At 48.2% G+C, this 17,459-nt stretch overlaps 2 protein-coding genes across 3 annotated transcripts; both read left to right on the forward strand.

Annotated features, from left to right (window-relative positions):
* The first annotated feature begins 131 nt into the window (after positions 1–131).
* Positions 132–7,900, forward strand: LOC138215564 (peptidase inhibitor 16-like). Its single transcript, XM_069177804.1, has 6 exons — positions 132–728; positions 5,110–5,260; positions 5,509–5,576; positions 5,777–5,886; positions 6,391–6,482; positions 6,659–7,900. The coding sequence occupies exons 1-6, from the start codon at positions 459–461 to the stop codon at positions 7,090–7,092; spliced, it is 1,125 nt and encodes a 374-aa protein (XP_069033905.1). The 5' UTR covers positions 132–458; the 3' UTR covers positions 7,093–7,900.
* A 3,034-nt stretch (positions 7,901–10,934) lies between these two features.
* Positions 10,935–17,237, forward strand: LOC138215551 (uncharacterized). Of its 2 annotated transcripts, none has more exons than XM_069177785.1 (7): positions 10,935–11,195; positions 11,286–11,410; positions 15,233–15,465; positions 16,015–16,201; positions 16,285–16,380; positions 16,521–17,029; positions 17,113–17,237. In XM_069177785.1, the coding sequence occupies exons 2-7, from the start codon at positions 11,384–11,386 to the stop codon at positions 17,225–17,227; spliced, it is 1,167 nt and encodes a 388-aa protein (XP_069033886.1). In that variant the 5' UTR covers positions 10,935–11,195; positions 11,286–11,383; the 3' UTR covers positions 17,228–17,237. The 2 variants fall into 2 exon arrangements, with proteins under 2 accessions (XP_069033886.1, XP_069033887.1); XM_069177786.1 differs by having other exon boundaries at positions 10,935–11,187.
* The last annotated feature ends 222 nt before the right edge of the window (positions 17,238–17,459 follow it).

A 17,459-nucleotide genomic window follows, 5' to 3' on the forward strand; every position in this document is an offset into this window, starting at 1 on the left:
GAGAACACAGAACTTCAGGACGTCTCATACGGGCGGGACGTCTTCACAGAGCAGAAATAATCAGAACAAACAGGAGGGAGGGGCGGGGGGGCGTACCAGTCGGTGCAGTGTGTGAAATGTGAACTGGAGTGTGTGTGTGTGTGTGTGTGTGTGTGTGTGTGTGTGTGTGTGTGTGTGGAGGGGAGGATCCTCTCCCTCTTAAAGCCGGTCAGGAACACAGAGATCAGCAGAGCAGAGAGGAGCTGAGGAGGAACACACACTCCTACTGACTCAAACACACACACACACACACACACACACACACACAAAGACAAGTGGCCTATTGTACACACACATAAACACCGTTGTTGATCAGTCTGACACACACACACACAAACACACACACTTGAACACACACTCTTCGTGGGTCTCTGGACCGACCACTTGAGGATACAACCTTCAGGACTCCGTTTCCCATCATGCACCAGCGGAGCCTCTCGGAGCTGCGAGGGGCCTCGACCCCTCACAGGAACAGGACCCCTCCGGATCGGAGCTCCGGGCCGGGGCGGGAGCCGGGCCGGCGCCGCCCGCCTAGGGCGGCCCCTCTCTGGGCATGGCTGCTGCTCGGCGCCCTGGTGGTTCCCGGAGCCCGCAGCTTCCTGAGCGAGGAGCAGGAGGAGCTGCTGGTGGAGCTCCACAACCACTACAGGGGTCAGGTGTCCCCCAGCGCCTCCGCCATGCTGCCGCTGGTAAGACACACGCACACACACACACACACACACACACACACACACACACACACCGAGAGACAGACAGACAAACAGAAGTTAACATGATCGATCAGGTCCAGAAGGACAACATGCAGGTGTCTCTGCAGAGCAACACCTAACCCGTCCTCCACCCAGACCTCCTCGCAGCCCGACCCGGTTTCCGTGCTGGCGAAGCAGCTGACGGTGACCTTCGTCGGTCAACACTGAGCTCCAAGTCCAGATCAGAGTGACTGTCGTGTCCTCAGACTCTCCGTTATGATGAATCATAAATATAGAAACGCTAACACACGCTGGTCTTCTTCTAATTATCCCCGTTTGTGTCCGGACGTCTTCATGACCAAAGGTTTCCGTTTATCTTCTGTGGGATGTTTCAGATCTGATAGAAAAACTCTTTGAATGTTCAGAAGGAGTTCTGTTGTTTGTAAAAGAAATGACAGTTTTATGCTTTGAAATATGTTGTTTTAGGATTAAATAAGTAAAGTATGACCTGTTGTGAGGTAGGTTTTTTTTTTTAACCTTTGGATGGAGCCAGGCTAGCTGTTTGCTGCTGACTTTGTGCTAGCTAAGCTAAGCTAAACTGCTGCAAGAGGTAGCATCAGATTTAGTGTCCAGACCCACAGCTGGAAGGTGACTCAGTAAATCACCTGAACTCAGCTGTCCTCGCTTTAACAGGCTCAACGAGCTCAATGCTAACATAGCAACATTAGTATGTCCAGGGCCCACAATATCTGCTAATGTGTTAACTATGTTAAATGTAAGTTAGCTACATGTTAAATATGTTAACTACACGTTAACTACATGTTAACTGAGTTAACTACACACTAACTATGAGTTAACTACATGGTAGCTATGTGTTAACTACATGTTAACTGAGTTAACGGCATGTTAGTTGTGTTAACTACATGTTAACTGTTAACTACGTGTTAACTACATGTTAACTACATATTAACTGAGTTAACTACACACTAACTGTTAACTACATGTTAACGGAGTTAACTACATGTTAACTATGTGTTAACTACATGTTAGTTGTGCTATGAGTTAACTACATGGTAACTATGTGTTAACTATGTGTTAACTACATGTTAACTACATATTAACTGAGTTAACTACACACTAACTGTGTTAACTACATGTTAACTGAGTTAACTACATGTTAACTACGAGTTAACTCAGTCAACTACATGTTAACTGTGTTAACTACATGTTAGTTGTGTTAATTATGAGTTAACTACATGGTAACTACGTGTTAACTACGTGTTAACTACATGTTAACTACATATTAACTGAGTTAACTACACACTAACTGTGTTAACTACATGGTAACTATGAGTTAAATACGTGTTAACTATGTGTTAACTACATGTTAGTTGTGTTAACTATGAGTTAACTATATGGTAACTTTGTGTTAACTACATGTTAACTGAGTTAACGGCATGTTAGTTGTGTTAACTACGTGTTAACTACCTGTTAACTACATGTTAACTTGTGCTTGTTCTGGTTGTTCTGGTTTATTCTGGTTTGTTCCGGTTGTTCTGGTTTGTTCTGGTTGTTCTGGGTCAGTTGTTCTGGTTGTTCTGGGTCGGTTGTTCTGGTTTGTTCTGGTTTGTTCTGGTTTGTTCTGGTTGTTCTGGTTGTTCTGGGTCGGTTGTTCTGGTTTGTTCTGGTTGTTCTGGTTTGTTCTGGTTGTTCTGGTTGTTCTGGGTCGGTTGTTCTGGTTTGTTCTGGTTGTTCTGGTTTATTCTGGTTGTTCTGGTTTGTTCGGTTTGTTCTGGTTTGTTCTGGTTGTTCTGGTTTGTTCTGGTTTGTTCTGGGTCAGTTGTTCTGGTTTGTTCTGGTTGTTCTGGTTTGTTCTGGGTCAGTTGTTCTCGTTGGGTCGGTGGAGCGGAGGCGAGTTGCAGGCTGCTCACCTCGATGTGAATCTGTTCTCCGAGTTTGATTTCCAGAAATGGGATTTTTTTTTCCATCTGAGGATAAAACATGTGTTTGACTCCAGTTTGAACCAGAACATCTCTGATAAAAAGCAAAGCAGCGGTGGAACAAAGCGAAACACATTTTAAAGACAGAACAATCTGCCGTCTGGATCAAAATCTCGTGAAGAGATAAAAAAAAAATTCCTTCAGCACACGAGAAGCAGCCGTCCTCCTTTCTGTTCCTGTTGCAGCTCCGCTGTCTTCGGACAGAATTATTCTTTCACACCTTCGACCAAACGTGTTCCTGCGAACGCAGCAGAAACAAACTGAAGGACGGAAAGAACGAATGGTGAAGACGAATGAGAAGAAGTGACTTTAGCCAACAACTTCTCATTCTGATCATCCAGCAGCTGCAAGAGTGTCAGAACGAGAAGGTGAAAATATGAATTACATGTCGACGGCTGCGAGCCGCCCTGCCTCGGCTCAATCATGAATTCACTCACTGCTTTAACACAAAACGCCTGTTCACACACGGGTTAAGCAGATCAGCGTTGTCATTGTTGTAACCTCATAAAAAAAAAATAACGAGGCCTCGCTTCCAGGAACCGACGGGCGTTTTCCTCAAGTTAGTAAGAGGAGTCAGGAGAGGAGGGATGCAGGAAAAAAAACTCCTGGAAGGCAAGGAGCAGGGAAATCATCCTGGAAGACAAGGAGCAGGGAAATCATCCTGGAAGACAAGGAGCAGGGAAATCATCCTGGAAGACAAGGAGCAGGGAAATCATCCTGGAAGACAAGGACCAGGGAAATCATCCTGGAAGACAAGGAGCAGGGAAATCATCCTGGAAGACAAGGACCAGGGAAATCATCCTGGAAGACAAGGAGCAGGGAAATCATCCTGGAAGACAAGGACCAGGGAAATCATCCTGGAAGACAAGGACCAGGGAAATCATCCTGGAAGACAAGGACCAGGGAAATCATCCTGGAAGACAAGGAGCAGGGAAATCATCCTGGAAGACAAGGACCAGGGAAATCATCCTGGAAGACAAGGACCAGGGAAATCATCCTGGAAGACAAGGAGCAGGGAAATCATCCTGGAAGACAAGGACCAGGGAAATCATCCTGGAAGACAAGGACCAGGGAAATCATCCTGGAAGACAAGGAGCAGGGAAATCATCCTGGAAGACAAGGACCAGGGAAATCATCCTGGAAGACAAGGACCAGGGAAATCATCCTGGAAGACAAGGACCAGGGAAATCATCCTGGAAGACAAGGAACAGGGAAAAATCTCATGTAAGACAAAGAGCAGGGAATCCTGAGCAGCGTTGTGCAAGAGAGGAGGAAGACTGTTGGGAAACAGCTGAGTGATGAAGGGCAGGAACATAATGTTTAGATAGAGGAAAGTTAGGTGTGTGTATGAGTGTGTGTGTGTGTGTGTGTGTGCGTGCGTGCGTGCGTGTGTGTGTGTGTGTGTGTGTGTGTGTGTGTGTGTGTGTCTCTGCTGCTATGGAAGCCCTACTGGGACATTTCCATATTGATGATTTTCAGCTGGAGAAGAAAGGAAGGAGATTTAGTTGTGATTCACGTGGTATAAAAACATTTGAACAGATCCATCGTCTCCAATAAACATTCAAACGTAAACATACAAGAGTGTTTTTTAGTTATTAACATCTTTAATGTCTTTATGCTCATTTAAAAACTTCATTTGTTCATCAGATTTATTGATCAGTGATTTTTTTTTTTGACCAGTTCTGCCGTTCAACAGAAGTTAACCAGGTTTGTTCAAGTCAGCTGAAACAAAGTCAATCAGCTGTTTGTGTGTGTGTGTGTGTGTGTGTGTGTGTGAGAGAGTCATAACGCAGACCAGATGTTGGAGCCTGCAGGCAGAGGAATGTGAAGGAGACCCCTGACTATTGTTTGTGTTGTGTGTGTCACCACTGGACAAACAAACAAACACACACACACACACACACACACACACACACACACACACACACACACACACACACACACACACACACACACACACACACACACACACAGGCGGATATTAAACTCATTCTTTGGGTTTCCCAGCAACAGTGTCTGAGACCTTCAGGCTGAACATCATCCTGACAGCTGCTGTCGATCAGTGCAGGTCACATGATCAGCCGGTGATGGTTAATTTCAGGTGTGATCAGACTCCTCCCCCTCCTCAGACTCCTCCCACTCCCCCTCCTCCTTGTCTCCTGCTGAATGTTTAAATATCAAAATGACTCACAGACGCAGAGTCAGATTTTCAACGTAGTCTTCATCGCTCTGTGTCGTCGTGTCAGAGAACAGGAACTAAATCAATGTTTTTGTTAACGCTAGTTGTAAAATGCTGCTTCAAGCCCCGCCCACATGTTCCTGTGCCCTCAGAGAGCTCCGCCCCCAGATGAAGAACTAACTGTTCCTCTGGTTCTCTGCAGAAGTGGGACCCCAGCCTGAAGGTGATAGCAGAGGGCTACGCTGCTAAATGTGTCTGGAACCACAACCCAGAACTGGAGGACACCGGGGAGAACCTGTATGTCGGAACCGGGCCTCTGGACCTCCGGGAGGCGCTGGAGAAATGGTTCCTGGGTGAGTCATCGCTTCTCTTAGGAACCAAACAATAACGTACGAGTACTCATGTTGTTACTAATACTACGAGTACTGCTAATTCTACCACTAGTACTACTGGTACTACTGGTAGGACTGCTGATACTACTGCTGGTGCTACTGCTAGTACTACGTCAGTACTGCGGTACTGTGGTACGTCAGCTGATGGAGGTTGTATCACACATCGTAGCATCATATGATATTAATGTAACGTTCTCTGTTCTGTGCAGAACATCTGGACTACGACTTCCAGAACAACAGCTGTGATGAAGAGAAGATGTGTGGACACTACACACAGGTACACACACACACACACACACACACACACACACACACACACACACACACACACACACACGAGTTATACACGTGTGTAACCTCATTTTAAACTCTTATGCTGTGTGTGTGTGTGTGTGTGTGTGTGTGTGTGTGTGTGTGTGTGTGTGTGTGTGTGTGTGTGTGTCTGTGTGTGTGTGTGTGTGTGTGTGTGTGTTCCAGATGGTGTGGGCAGACACACACAGAGTTGGTTGTGCGTTCCATCTCTGTAACAACATGGAGGGTCTGGAGTGGGAGAGAGTCTCCTACCTTGTCTGCAACTACTACCCAGCGTTAGTACTACAAATACTACTCCTTATAATACTACTACCACAACTACTACCCAGCGTTAGTACTACAAATACTACTACAACTACTACCCAGCGTTAGCACTACAAATAGTACTCCTTATAATACTACTACTACAATACTACTACCACAACTACTACCCAGCGTCAGTACTACAAATACTCCTACTATTACTGCAGTAATGCCACAACTACTCCCTGTACTCCTACTGATAAGCAGTAGTTGTCAGGTCCAGTACTACTACAGTAGCACAGGAAGCCTGGTTCTGGTTCTGTCCAGTAGTGGAACCAGTAGTATCACAGCAGTGTGACCAGAGCTCCCCCGTGTGGACAGCAGCAGAACTGCACTCAGTGTTTCTACTGCTGCACTTCAGCTGCAGGTGGTTAACGTGTGTGTGTGTGTGTGTGTGTGTGTGTGTGTGTGTGTGTGTGTGTGTGTGTGTGTGTGTGTGTGTGTGTGTGTGTGTGTGTGTGTGTGTGTGTGTTCAGGGGGAACTACGATAACGAGCGTCCCTACGTCGAAGGTGATCGGTGCTCCAGATGTCCTGAGAACTTCCAGAAGTGTGAGAACAACCTGTGTGGTACGTCTTCATCATCTTCATCACTTCCTGTCTCATCTTCATCATCCAGAGAACAAGTCGAACGTTCATGAATATAACAATAATCAATATTCTTTTCTGATTACCGATCGATCGTGTCATTGAATAATTGATGTCTGATCGTGATCTGATGATCATGTGACTTTTTGTTTTTCTAGTTGCCGACACGGTGGAGGAAGACGAGGATGAAGAGGAGGAGACAGTCGACCCCTCCCCTCTGCCGGATGACTTCACTCCTGCGGTGACCTCTGACCCCTCCGTCCAGCCCGACACCATATCCCCCAGTTTCACCAGCAGCCCCCCTTCACACAGCACTGAGGACACGCCTCCACCTGGCACCACCGCCGGGGCCACCCCGAAGCAAGAGGAGGAGGAAGAGGAGGAGGAAGAGGAAGAGGAAGAGGAAGCAGGAAACATGGAGGATGAGGAGACGAGGAAGGACACTGCAGCTGTCGACGACAGAGACAGGAAGAGAGACGTAGCACGAAAAATACTCCTGAACGAAAAACCGATGAGCACCGGCGGGTTGGCCTCCTCCTCTTCCTCAGTCCTCCTGGCCTGTCTTTTGGGGGTCCTGACGCTCAGGCTGTGAGGAAGAGGAGGCCGAGGAAGAGGAGGAGTGATACTGACTGCAGTAACACATCTGGTCACATGACGCATCTTCATCGCTTCCTGCTGCTGGACACTAACATGACTGACAGCCGGTCACCATGACGACCAGTTTCACTTCCTCTGACGGCTTCTCAACACTAACAGAGACCGCAGCACTCACATCTTCATCATCATCTTCATCATCATCCTCATCCTCATCCTCTCTGGAGATGAAGATTCCTCTGCGGCTAGCCTAGCTTAGCATCATCAGCTCCATGAAAGACCTCCCGCTGTGTTCCACTCAGCTCCTTCACAGACGTTCTCACCACTAGAACGACGATGATCAATAACTGTGAAATCTTCCTGATGAAGGGTTATTGATCTTCCTGCTATCAGCGACTTCCTGTTTTGAAGTTCATCGTAAAGTCGTTCTGGTCTTTAAGAAATCCATCAGAGAATAAAAATAATAAAGTGTGAACGTGCAGCAGGATGGAGCTGCAGAGAGGAAGGTGACCAGCAGGGGGCCTCACTGGGGCTGGTGTGTGTGTGTCTCTGTGTGTGTGTCTGTGTGTCTGTTTGTGTGTGTGTGTGTGTGTGTGTGTGTGTGTCTGTGTCAGAGTAGTTTGGATGAGACGCAGGACAACGAGGACGCTGCGTCTCCTCTGCTGTCCAACTTTATAACCTGAGACGGAGGGACGACGGACAGCAGCTCATCATCTTCATACGTGTCTGTTAGCACACGTGTGTTTAATGACAGCAGTGATCGCTGTAAATGTCTGTATATAAGATTAATAAAGAAATAAACCGACTTCTGCCTCCTTTCAAGATGTGTTCGGGGGCGGGGCTGTTTGATTGACAGACCTGTGATGCAGTCAGGTTTCCTGTATAGGTGGGCGGGGCATATTCAGTCAGATCCGCCCCTCACTCAAAATCTGCCCCGAAGACGATCAGTAAGAGAGAAATATTAAGTACACCCCCCCCCCCCGACAGGAAGTGATGCCAGGCAGCTGCGGTGAGGGCGGAGCTTCATTATCACGTTTCAAATTCACTTGCGTGAATAAAAAAAGAGGAACATCGTTTCGGAGTTGGAGTTTCAAAATAAAAGCCGCGTTGAACTTTGAATTATTTGTTAAAATTCAGCACTGTTGGTGTTTATTTTGAAAACCCTGACATCTTCCACTTCCTGTTTGACAGTAAGGATGAAACTCAATAAAAATCAACACCCATCATGTTACCATGACGATAAGTAAACAAGACACTTCTGTAACATTGTGCGGCTTTCGAATGCAGAGAGTCAACACCACCATCAGGTCACTCTGTGAACTACAACACCACCATCAGGTCACTCTGTGAACTACAACACCACCATCAGGTCACTCTGTGAACTACAACACCACCATCAGGTCACTCGGTGAACTACAACACCACCATCAGGTCACTCTGTGAACTACAACACCACCATCAGGTCACTCTGTGAACTACACCACCATCAGGTCACTTGGTGAACTACAACACCATCAGGTCACTCTGTGAACTACAACACCACCATCAGGTCACATGGTGAACTACAACGTCACATGGTGAACTACAACACCACCATCAGCTCACGTGGTGAACTACAACACCCCCATCAGGCCACATGGTGAACCACCATCAGGTCACATGGTGAACTACAACACCACCATCAGGTCACTCGGTGAACTACAACACCACCATCAGGTCACTCTGTGAACTACACCACCATCAGGTCACTCGGTGAACTACAACACCATCAGGTCACTCTGTGAACTACAACACCACCATCAGGTCACATGGTGAACTACAACGTCACATGGTGAACTACAACACCCCCATTAGGTCACATGGTGAACTACAACACCTAAACATACAACGTTGTATTTAAAGCTCAGCACAGAGTCGGTGACCCACTGTGTGTTTACATCCTTTGTGTGTGTGTTTTTGTGTGTGTGTGTGTGTTTACATCCTTTGTGTGTGTGTGTGTTTTTGTGTGTGTGTGTGTGTGTGTGTGTGTGTGTGTCGAGTACTCAGGTCTTCCTGGAGTCGGTGCAGCTCCATTAATCTGCATTAATGTGACTTGCATAACGGCCTCTCTCTCCTGTAATCAACCTCTCTGTTGTCTCCGAGGACGACTCTTCATCCACAACAATCAGCTCATCACCACCTGACGAACTAATGGAGTCGTATCATTATTCAGTCTTTAAAAGTCTCCTGTTATTCAGCCGAGAAGCTCAGAAACAGACATCTTCATGGTTTCAGCTCAGTTCAGACGAATTAAATGAGACATAATGAGGAACATTTTCTTCTTCAAAAAGTGGATCTTAAATTAGTCTCCTATGTCTGTTTATCTCACTGCATGGTTCAAAATTAAGTTATTATGACTTTAGATAGATAGATAGATAGATAGACAGATCGATAGATAGATAGATAGATAGATAGATAGACAGATCGATAGATAGATAGATAGATAGATAGATAGATAGATAGATAGATAGATATACTTTATTAATCCCTCAGAGGGACATTTTTATGTTACAGCAGCATGTACAGGGCAAAAATATTGAATATAATAAATAAAATAAAAAAGCACATTCTATTCAATGAAATAAAATAAAATAATATTAAATAAACTAAACTAACCTAAGCTTAATGTTTCTGACTGTGTGAGAGTTTGAAGTAATTCAAAATGATTTCAAACTGAATAAAACGAGAAGTTTCCTCTTAAGAAATGAATTTGTCTGACTGACTGTTGCAATGGTTCCAGAGTGAGTCTGGAACAAAACAACGCAACTTCAAGTCAGAAAACAGCGCAAGGAGAGAGGGACCACCCGGAAAATAATGTCCAACACACGAGGAAGCAGGTGCAGGTGCAGGTGCAGCTGACTTTCTGTTCTGTTAATGGGAGAAACTAAAGGAGGGTGTGTTCGCTGGCTGCTGAGTGACAGCTGACCGGAGAGCTGTCAGCAGGTGAGGTGGGCGGGGCCGGCAGGTGGACAGAAGGAGACACACGAGGACCTCTGGTGGACAGTGAGAGAGACAGGAAGAGGAAACCAAAGAAGGAAGAAGACAAACAGAGACGTGACCACTAAGCACTGCTAATAGTTTATCTAACCCTGGTGGTCGTTTAGAAGTACTGCAGTGACCGTTCAGAGAGAAACCTGCTGGTGAACGTTGTCACTTGGATACTCTGCTCTGTACTGTTACTGGAGGACTCCACCAGAGGGCGCACCAGAGAAACAAGGGTACAATTACATCTGGATTCACCTGAAGTAAACAATAAACATGGTGACGTGTTTATACATCCTTTCCTGTTGTTTTATTTGGTCCTGCAGGTCCCTGACCTGTCGCAGCTCCACACTGCCCCCTACAGGTCATCTGTATTTTACGTTTTCGTGGAAGCGTTGTTTTAACGCCGCAAACAGATGGTGTAGTTGGAAGCAGGTAGATCTTCATGTTACCTCACATCATAGCTTGTTTTTGTCTTCCTTAGTACGTCCACCAGGGGGCGCTTTGAGAGGTTGTTGTTTTACAGGAGGAGAGTTTTTATAGAACAGAAACATAAGCAGAAACTCGGAGTTACAGACTGACACTGAATCTGACACGAGAACACACACACACACACACACAGCAGAGACAGGAGGACAGAGACAGGAGGACAGACACACAGAGAGAGAGAGAGAGAGAGAGAGAGAGGTGCAGCAGAGAGAGTGAATGGATGCTCCAGCTCGACCAATCAGAGCGCCCGCCTCCCCTCCTCCTGCCTCCCTGCCCTGTGATTGGCCCCGCTGCAGCAGGGATGCAGAGGGAGACGGAGAAGGAGGAGAGAGACAGAAGAAGACGCTGTGATGAAGACGTCTCCGATCTTCACACCTCTCTCTCTCTCTCCCTCCCTCTCACTGCTCAGCAGCCTCGCTCGCCCCTGCTGCCATTCGCTCGCCCCTGCTGCTAAGGAGAGAGAGAAGGCTTTAATGCAATGGATGGCTGCTGTTCGCGGCGCGGCATCATGGGAGCTGTAGTGTCCTGGGCAGCGGAGGACAGCTGATGAGCCGAGGATTGTGGGTCATCGGAGTTTGGAGATGTGAGCTGGTGGGCGACCGAGACTCCACTAACTCTCTCTCTCTTCTCTCGCTGTCTTTTTAAACCCTCGCTCGCCCGTCTCCTTCCTCCCCTCTGCAGCTCCATCTCTCCTCCTCTTCCTCGCCCCCCCTCCCCCCTTCTCCCCCCTCTCCATCTTTCTCCCCCTCTGACTCTCACCTGTGTGAGGAGACGGCAGGATGGGCTGTCGTCTGACTCGGACCAAGGTGAGTGACCACACACACACACACACACACACACACACACACACACACAGCACTAACCCACATCGGTACCAGTGAGCCCAGACAATGGCTGAGGGAGACACTCTGATGACTGAAGGCTAAAGGCTATTATTGTGTGTGTGTGTGTGTGTGTGTGTGTGTGTGTTGTTTGTGTGTGTGTGTGTGTGTGTTTGTGTGTGTGTGTGTTTGTGTTTGTGTTTGTGCAGGATGAGGAAGCAGAAAGAAAAGCAGAGACACACACACAGATAAAAGCGGTACACTCAGGCTGTTTCACTTTGTGTTTTAGTTAAAAATAAATTCATATATAATGTTCATGTTTTAATCTGTAATCAATAATCTACGGAAACAAACTGGGAATGTTTGTTTACAATTTGTTTATATGTTTATTGAATCTCAGACAGTGAAATCTGTCCGTTATAAAAGTACTGAGACCTTCGGTTCAGGTCGGTGCTCCTGCTGCAGCAGTCTGGTTCTACTGGCTGGTCCGGTCTGGTTCTACCGGCTGGTCCGGTCTGGTTCTACCGGCAGGTCTGGTCTGGTTCTACTGGCAGGTCCGATCTGGTTCTACTCTCCTGGATTCGGACAGTTTGATTCTTCCTGCTGGTGTTCTCAGGCTTCGTCTGATTGGATGGAACACAAACCCTGCTTCCCTGTAGGGTGGTGGTAGCATCATGCAGCATCATGATGCTACCACCACCATGCTGGTTTACGCGCCATGTGGGGACAGTTGGGGGGACGGTTGGTTTACGCGCCATGTGGGGACGGAGCGGTGGAGGCAGAAGTGATGGTACAGAGACGGACAGTTTGACATAAATGGGTGGTGGAGCACGCAGCGCTGTCGGCTCTCCGCTGCCCGCGGACCTACAGTACATTTATTTATGTGGCGCTGCCGGAGAGCCGACAGTGATGGAGGCAGAGTGATGAATTATTTCTGATGACCACAGTGGAGGCTGTAACGACTGTGTGCTGGGGTGTTACTGCTCCGGTTTAAAGGCCTGCGTGTCCACAGCTACATTCATGAATCGGAGATAAATACAACAAACAGAAATCAGAGGATCGATGCTTCAAAATGAAGAACATTTCCTCCAATCAGGGAACGGATTCTCTTTGTATGTTCAACACAAAAGAAATGTGACTCACTTTCAGCTCAGTGTGTTTTCCTGCTGAATGTTCCTGCAGCCTGAACAGATCCTCAAACCAACAGCACGTTTGCGTCCTTCACACCTGCTGAGTCCTGACGGGGTGAACTTCACCGTATTAATGAAACACTGACTCTGAGTGTGTGAGAGCTCTACAGGTTTGTGATGTCACAGATGTGTTGCAGTGCAGGTGTGCGTGTCGGTTTGCAGTCGGAGGCGTTCGCAGGTGGTTTTCCGACTCTCTGGTCGTGTAGCAGCTGCCGTTTGTGATGACACAACGCAGACGCTGCTGCTTTATGCAACGTTACACTGACTGGATCCAAATAAGGACTTTCATCCGACAGACAACGACAGTGTTCTGTTCCTGCAGACAGGGGGCGCCGTCGGGTCGGCCACACACTATATCGCTGGTTGGGAGCAGGTTTGGAGCAGGAAGTGACCATATTTGGAGGGGGGGAGGAGCTAAGCGGTGGATCTGACTGATCTGATTGGAAACCATGACGATACTACATCCCGGCCACCGATAACTGTAACCTGACTGCACCGCGGGCCTGTCAATCAAATAGACACGCCCCCTACCCCCACTCATAAACACGTCTTTTTGAAGCTTATTTTCTAATTAATGACGGATTATTTTCAGATGGACCTGCAGCTTAAGGCACTTTCTGCATCGGCCTCATTTATCAGACCCGGAAGCTACAAAAACTTTTATAAACAGTCTGCAGTTTGACCTCTTGACCCCGTGGCCCCTCCCACCAGTGATGCGTCTGTCCCTTCATGTCCAACGTGTCTGCTTCGTCCACTGAGTCTGCTACAGTCTGACGGTGTTTACTGTATCGGATGTGCTGTGTGTAACACACTGAACGGTCTTACAGTCGATGAGTGAAAGAATCATAACAGAGAGAAAGAGGAGCGATGAAGAGGAGCGATGAAGTGACGAAGAGGAGCGATGAAGTGATGAAGAGGAGCGATGAAGAGGGAGATCAGTCTGTGTTACTGTCAAAGTGCAGCAGAGCGTGACACACTTCTCCAGGGTAGACATCACTGACTGTTAGTGTGTCTCTGTGTTACAGTGTGTGTTAGTGTGTGTGTGTGTGTGTGTCTCTGCGTGTGTGTCAGTGTGTGTTTCACCGTCCTTGTATGTGGACGGTAGATTTCTGCATGTCCAGCAGGTTTCCACATGTCTGTTTATGTTTGTGGTCGTTTCTGTGTGTTTATTTGTAAGTGTATATTTGTGCGTTTCTGTGTGTGTATATATTTGTGTCTCTCTGTCAGTGTGTGTCCCCGGGGGCCTGACAGTGACTGTAGAGTCTCTGGTCCTGGTTCTGATCCGGGTCCTGGTGTTGTAAGTCCTGACCTACATGGAGCTGTGTGTGTGTGTCAGTATGTCTTTGTCTCTCTGTGTATCTGTGTGTGTATATTTGTGTTCCTCTGTGTTTGTGTGTGTCTGCGGGCCTTACAGTGACAGTGTAGAGTCTCTGGTCCTGGTCCTGGACCTGGTCTTGGTCCTGGTCCTGGACCTGGTCTTGGACCTGGTCCTGGTCTTGGTCTTGGTCTTGGACCTGGTCCTGGTCTTGGTCCTGTCCACTTTCAAAATAAAACTGACTTTATTACCTAAACTAAGTGTTCATTTCCAACCATCAAGGCTCCGCCCCCTCTCTCCTCTCACCATCACAACAACAGGAAGTGACGGGGTTTGTGGGAAATGTGGTCTTATGATGAGAGTGTTTTAATGAAGACAGAAAAATCTCTTTCTGTAAAATAAGTCACGAGGTGTTTTGATATCATTATATTATATAACATTATTTAGTGTTCGGCTGCTTCGCTGTCGATAAACGGTTTCTATTTATTTCTGTTTATCCGTCAGTCACAGGTGGGTTTTTTTTCTACGTGACTCACTCTGTTAACACTTTAACATCCGTCCTTCCATTTATAAACTCACTCTGGATTTAGACAGAAGACTTCAAACAGTAGAAACATCTACATATTTTACTCTTTTACTTTTCTGATCTTTCATATTTTAAATGATCCGTTTTTTGCTGTGATTTCAATAAGATTATTGTATTTTCTGTTGTTCCTTTTAGTTTCAATATTTTATTCTGTTAACATGATAAACAAACAAACAAACAAACAACATATCAGAGAAGCCATCCCTCCATGTTTAATCTAAAATGATCTTCACAGCTTCACATGACTGCAGCCGGCCTGTCATTTCAAAATAAAAGCCTGTCCCTGGTTCACGTGGAGGGGACGTTAACGTCCGGAGGTTTCAGCAGCTGTTCGCACTAATGATCTGAGAGCCACGAGTAGGTGATCAGCGGACCCTGCAGGCTCCTCCCCCTGCCGTTACACGAGAGCAGGTCTGTCTGTTTATATAAAGACTGAATCATATGCCACGTTATGTAACACCATTGTAGTCAAGCAGCCCAAACGTTGGTTCAAAAGAGCTCGCTGCCCTCCAATCTCTGGGCCGAACTCCCACGATGCATCTCTGCAGCGTATGTCCTCCACCGATGTGATGGAGGCTCAGATCTCCACGCCGACCTGCTGCAGACCCCCGGTGTTAAAAACAATGAGACACACCTCCTACAAAATAAAATGCAACACGTGTGGAAATGAAACACGAGGACTTTTTTTTTTCTTTCTTCTTCTTCTCTCTCGTTAGGTAAAGACTCGGGAACCTTCGCATCACCGACACCGGGAGGAGCTGCACTATGTGGACGAGTACGGACAGCCAATCAGTGTGCAGGTGGAGGGGAAGAGGGGGCATGGTCACAGGAGGCGGCGGTCGCGCTGTGCGGTTGAGTGCAACGTCCCGACGGAGAGACACTGGGAGGCCCTGAGAGCCATGGGACTGATGGAGGGGGAGGAGGGGCAGGGGGACGGATACGGAGCAGGGTAAGGACCATCGGGAGCCTGGAGGGGCGGGGTGTGGGGGACATAAAGGGGCGTGGTCTGGGGGCGGGTCCTGGGGTCCAGAGCCTGGTAGGGTCATGTGATGGGAGGTAAAGACGAGGGACCTGACTGAGGCTGAGCCTGGGGGGGACTTTGGGACAATGCTCAGATTGTAAATGGGATTAAATGGTTCAGAGTTGAATGGGATGTTAAAGTGTAAAAGTTCTGCAGTGGGGTCAGATTCAGGGATCAAGGTCCAACGTTAACAACGAGTAAGAGTTCTGGACTGAAGTGAAAAGTACTGATCGCAGACTGTTTTAACGTCTCACTGAGGGACGAACGAGGTCAGCAGGATGCTGCATTGAGTCTCTGAGCTCTCATGAATATTAATGAGTGAAGGTGGTTCTGCTGAGGCAGCTGTTTCTAATCAACATGATATCCTGATGCATGTAGACGAAGACTATAAATATTCATTCATCAGTGACATCAGAGTCCATCATGTCTCTACGTTCATACACAGTAATGAAATAAATGTGGTCTGTCCCCCCACAGGCCCTACTACGGTCACATGACCGTGTCACCTGACCTCTACCCGGCCAACAGTCACATGATGGTGTCACCTGACGTCTATCCGCCCAACACCTACCTGGCCAGACCGCTGAGCGAGCAGCACCCAGTTACCAGCTACCTGCCCAGCGTGTCCTACAGCCTGGACCACCTGGACCGCCTCGACTACCAGGTCACCTCACGGTTCTGATCCGGACTCTCACCTGTGTTGTCCTGACGTGTCGTACGGTCTATAATCTAATTTTCGTGTTTCAGGGTCCAGACATGATGCCCTACCAGCCCAACTCAGAGAGCTGTCTGATTGGCTGCTACAGCACAGAGGAGGTGGAGCCCAAGATGTTCCCCGGACAGGTAGAGAGTTCCAGCAGATGCATCACCTGTGTTGTTATCGATGTGGTTTATTCAAAGTGATCCTGATGAATTTGTCGTGAACATGAGTCGGATCATCTTCACGTTCATAAAACTGGACGTTTCTTCTCCTTTGTCTTCAGTCTGACTACCGTCCTCCTTGGAGATCTGATCGTCCTCTGGCCTACCTCCCACTCAGCGAGCTGGACAGCGGGTTGGGCTGCGGCCCCGACAGCCCGCACCACCGGGTGCCGTTCTCCGAAGCCGAGACGGACGCCATGTCCTCGCTGCCTGGCCACACCCCTTCCTCCCAGGGCTCTTCCTCTTCCTCCGAGTCCCTCATCTCCTCGGAGCCCAGCGACTCGGGCTTCCACAGCGTCAGCACCGGGGAGCACCGACGGCTGCATAAGATCCACGGCAGCCACGTCCACCGGCAGGCTCACCAGCTCCGCTCAGGCCACTCCCCTCGGGAGCAGAGAGGACGCTGGGACTTGGAGTCCATCCCCGAGACGATTCCGATGAACCACGCCGGGGCCCCGCAGGCCTCCCGCTGCACTGTGGGTAACAGCACGACCACGACGGTCCACTTCCACCGAGCCGAGAGGAGTCCGACGTTACCCCCGTCACCGTTCACCTCCATCTCCCTCCATCGGTGAGCGGAGCTCCAGAAGTTATGCTTTAATGTTCACAGACCTCCAAGAATAAACGAGGTGTATTCTTTTTTTCTGTCTGCAGGTTGTCGTACCGAGCCCTGCCAGCGGAGGGCGCTGTGGTTGGAGCAGCAGCAGCAGAGAGGGGGCGGGACCATCGAGGCTCCGGGGAGGAGTCAAACCATCACAGACCTGAGTGACAGACAGCGGCACCGCCGGGCGAGTCACCCCAACATGACCGACCCGAATGCTCTGAGAAGTACCGTCCAGAACAACCAGCCCGATACCACCAGCAATAGTCTGGGGCCGAGGAGCCGGGCAAGTTACCCCAGCAACGGTCACCCCAACGGTCACCTCAGCATCGAACGAACCATTCTGACCAATCACCAGAACTCTCCGAGGAACAGTTCCAACCGTAGCCGAGACGACGAC

The sequence above is a fragment of the Embiotoca jacksoni genome, unplaced genomic scaffold, assembly GCF_022577435.1.
Source record: "Embiotoca jacksoni isolate LCO1_2020_lvr unplaced genomic scaffold, fEmbJac1.0.p SCAF_77, whole genome shotgun sequence".
NCBI lineage: Eukaryota > Metazoa > Chordata > Actinopteri > Embiotocidae > Embiotoca > Embiotoca jacksoni.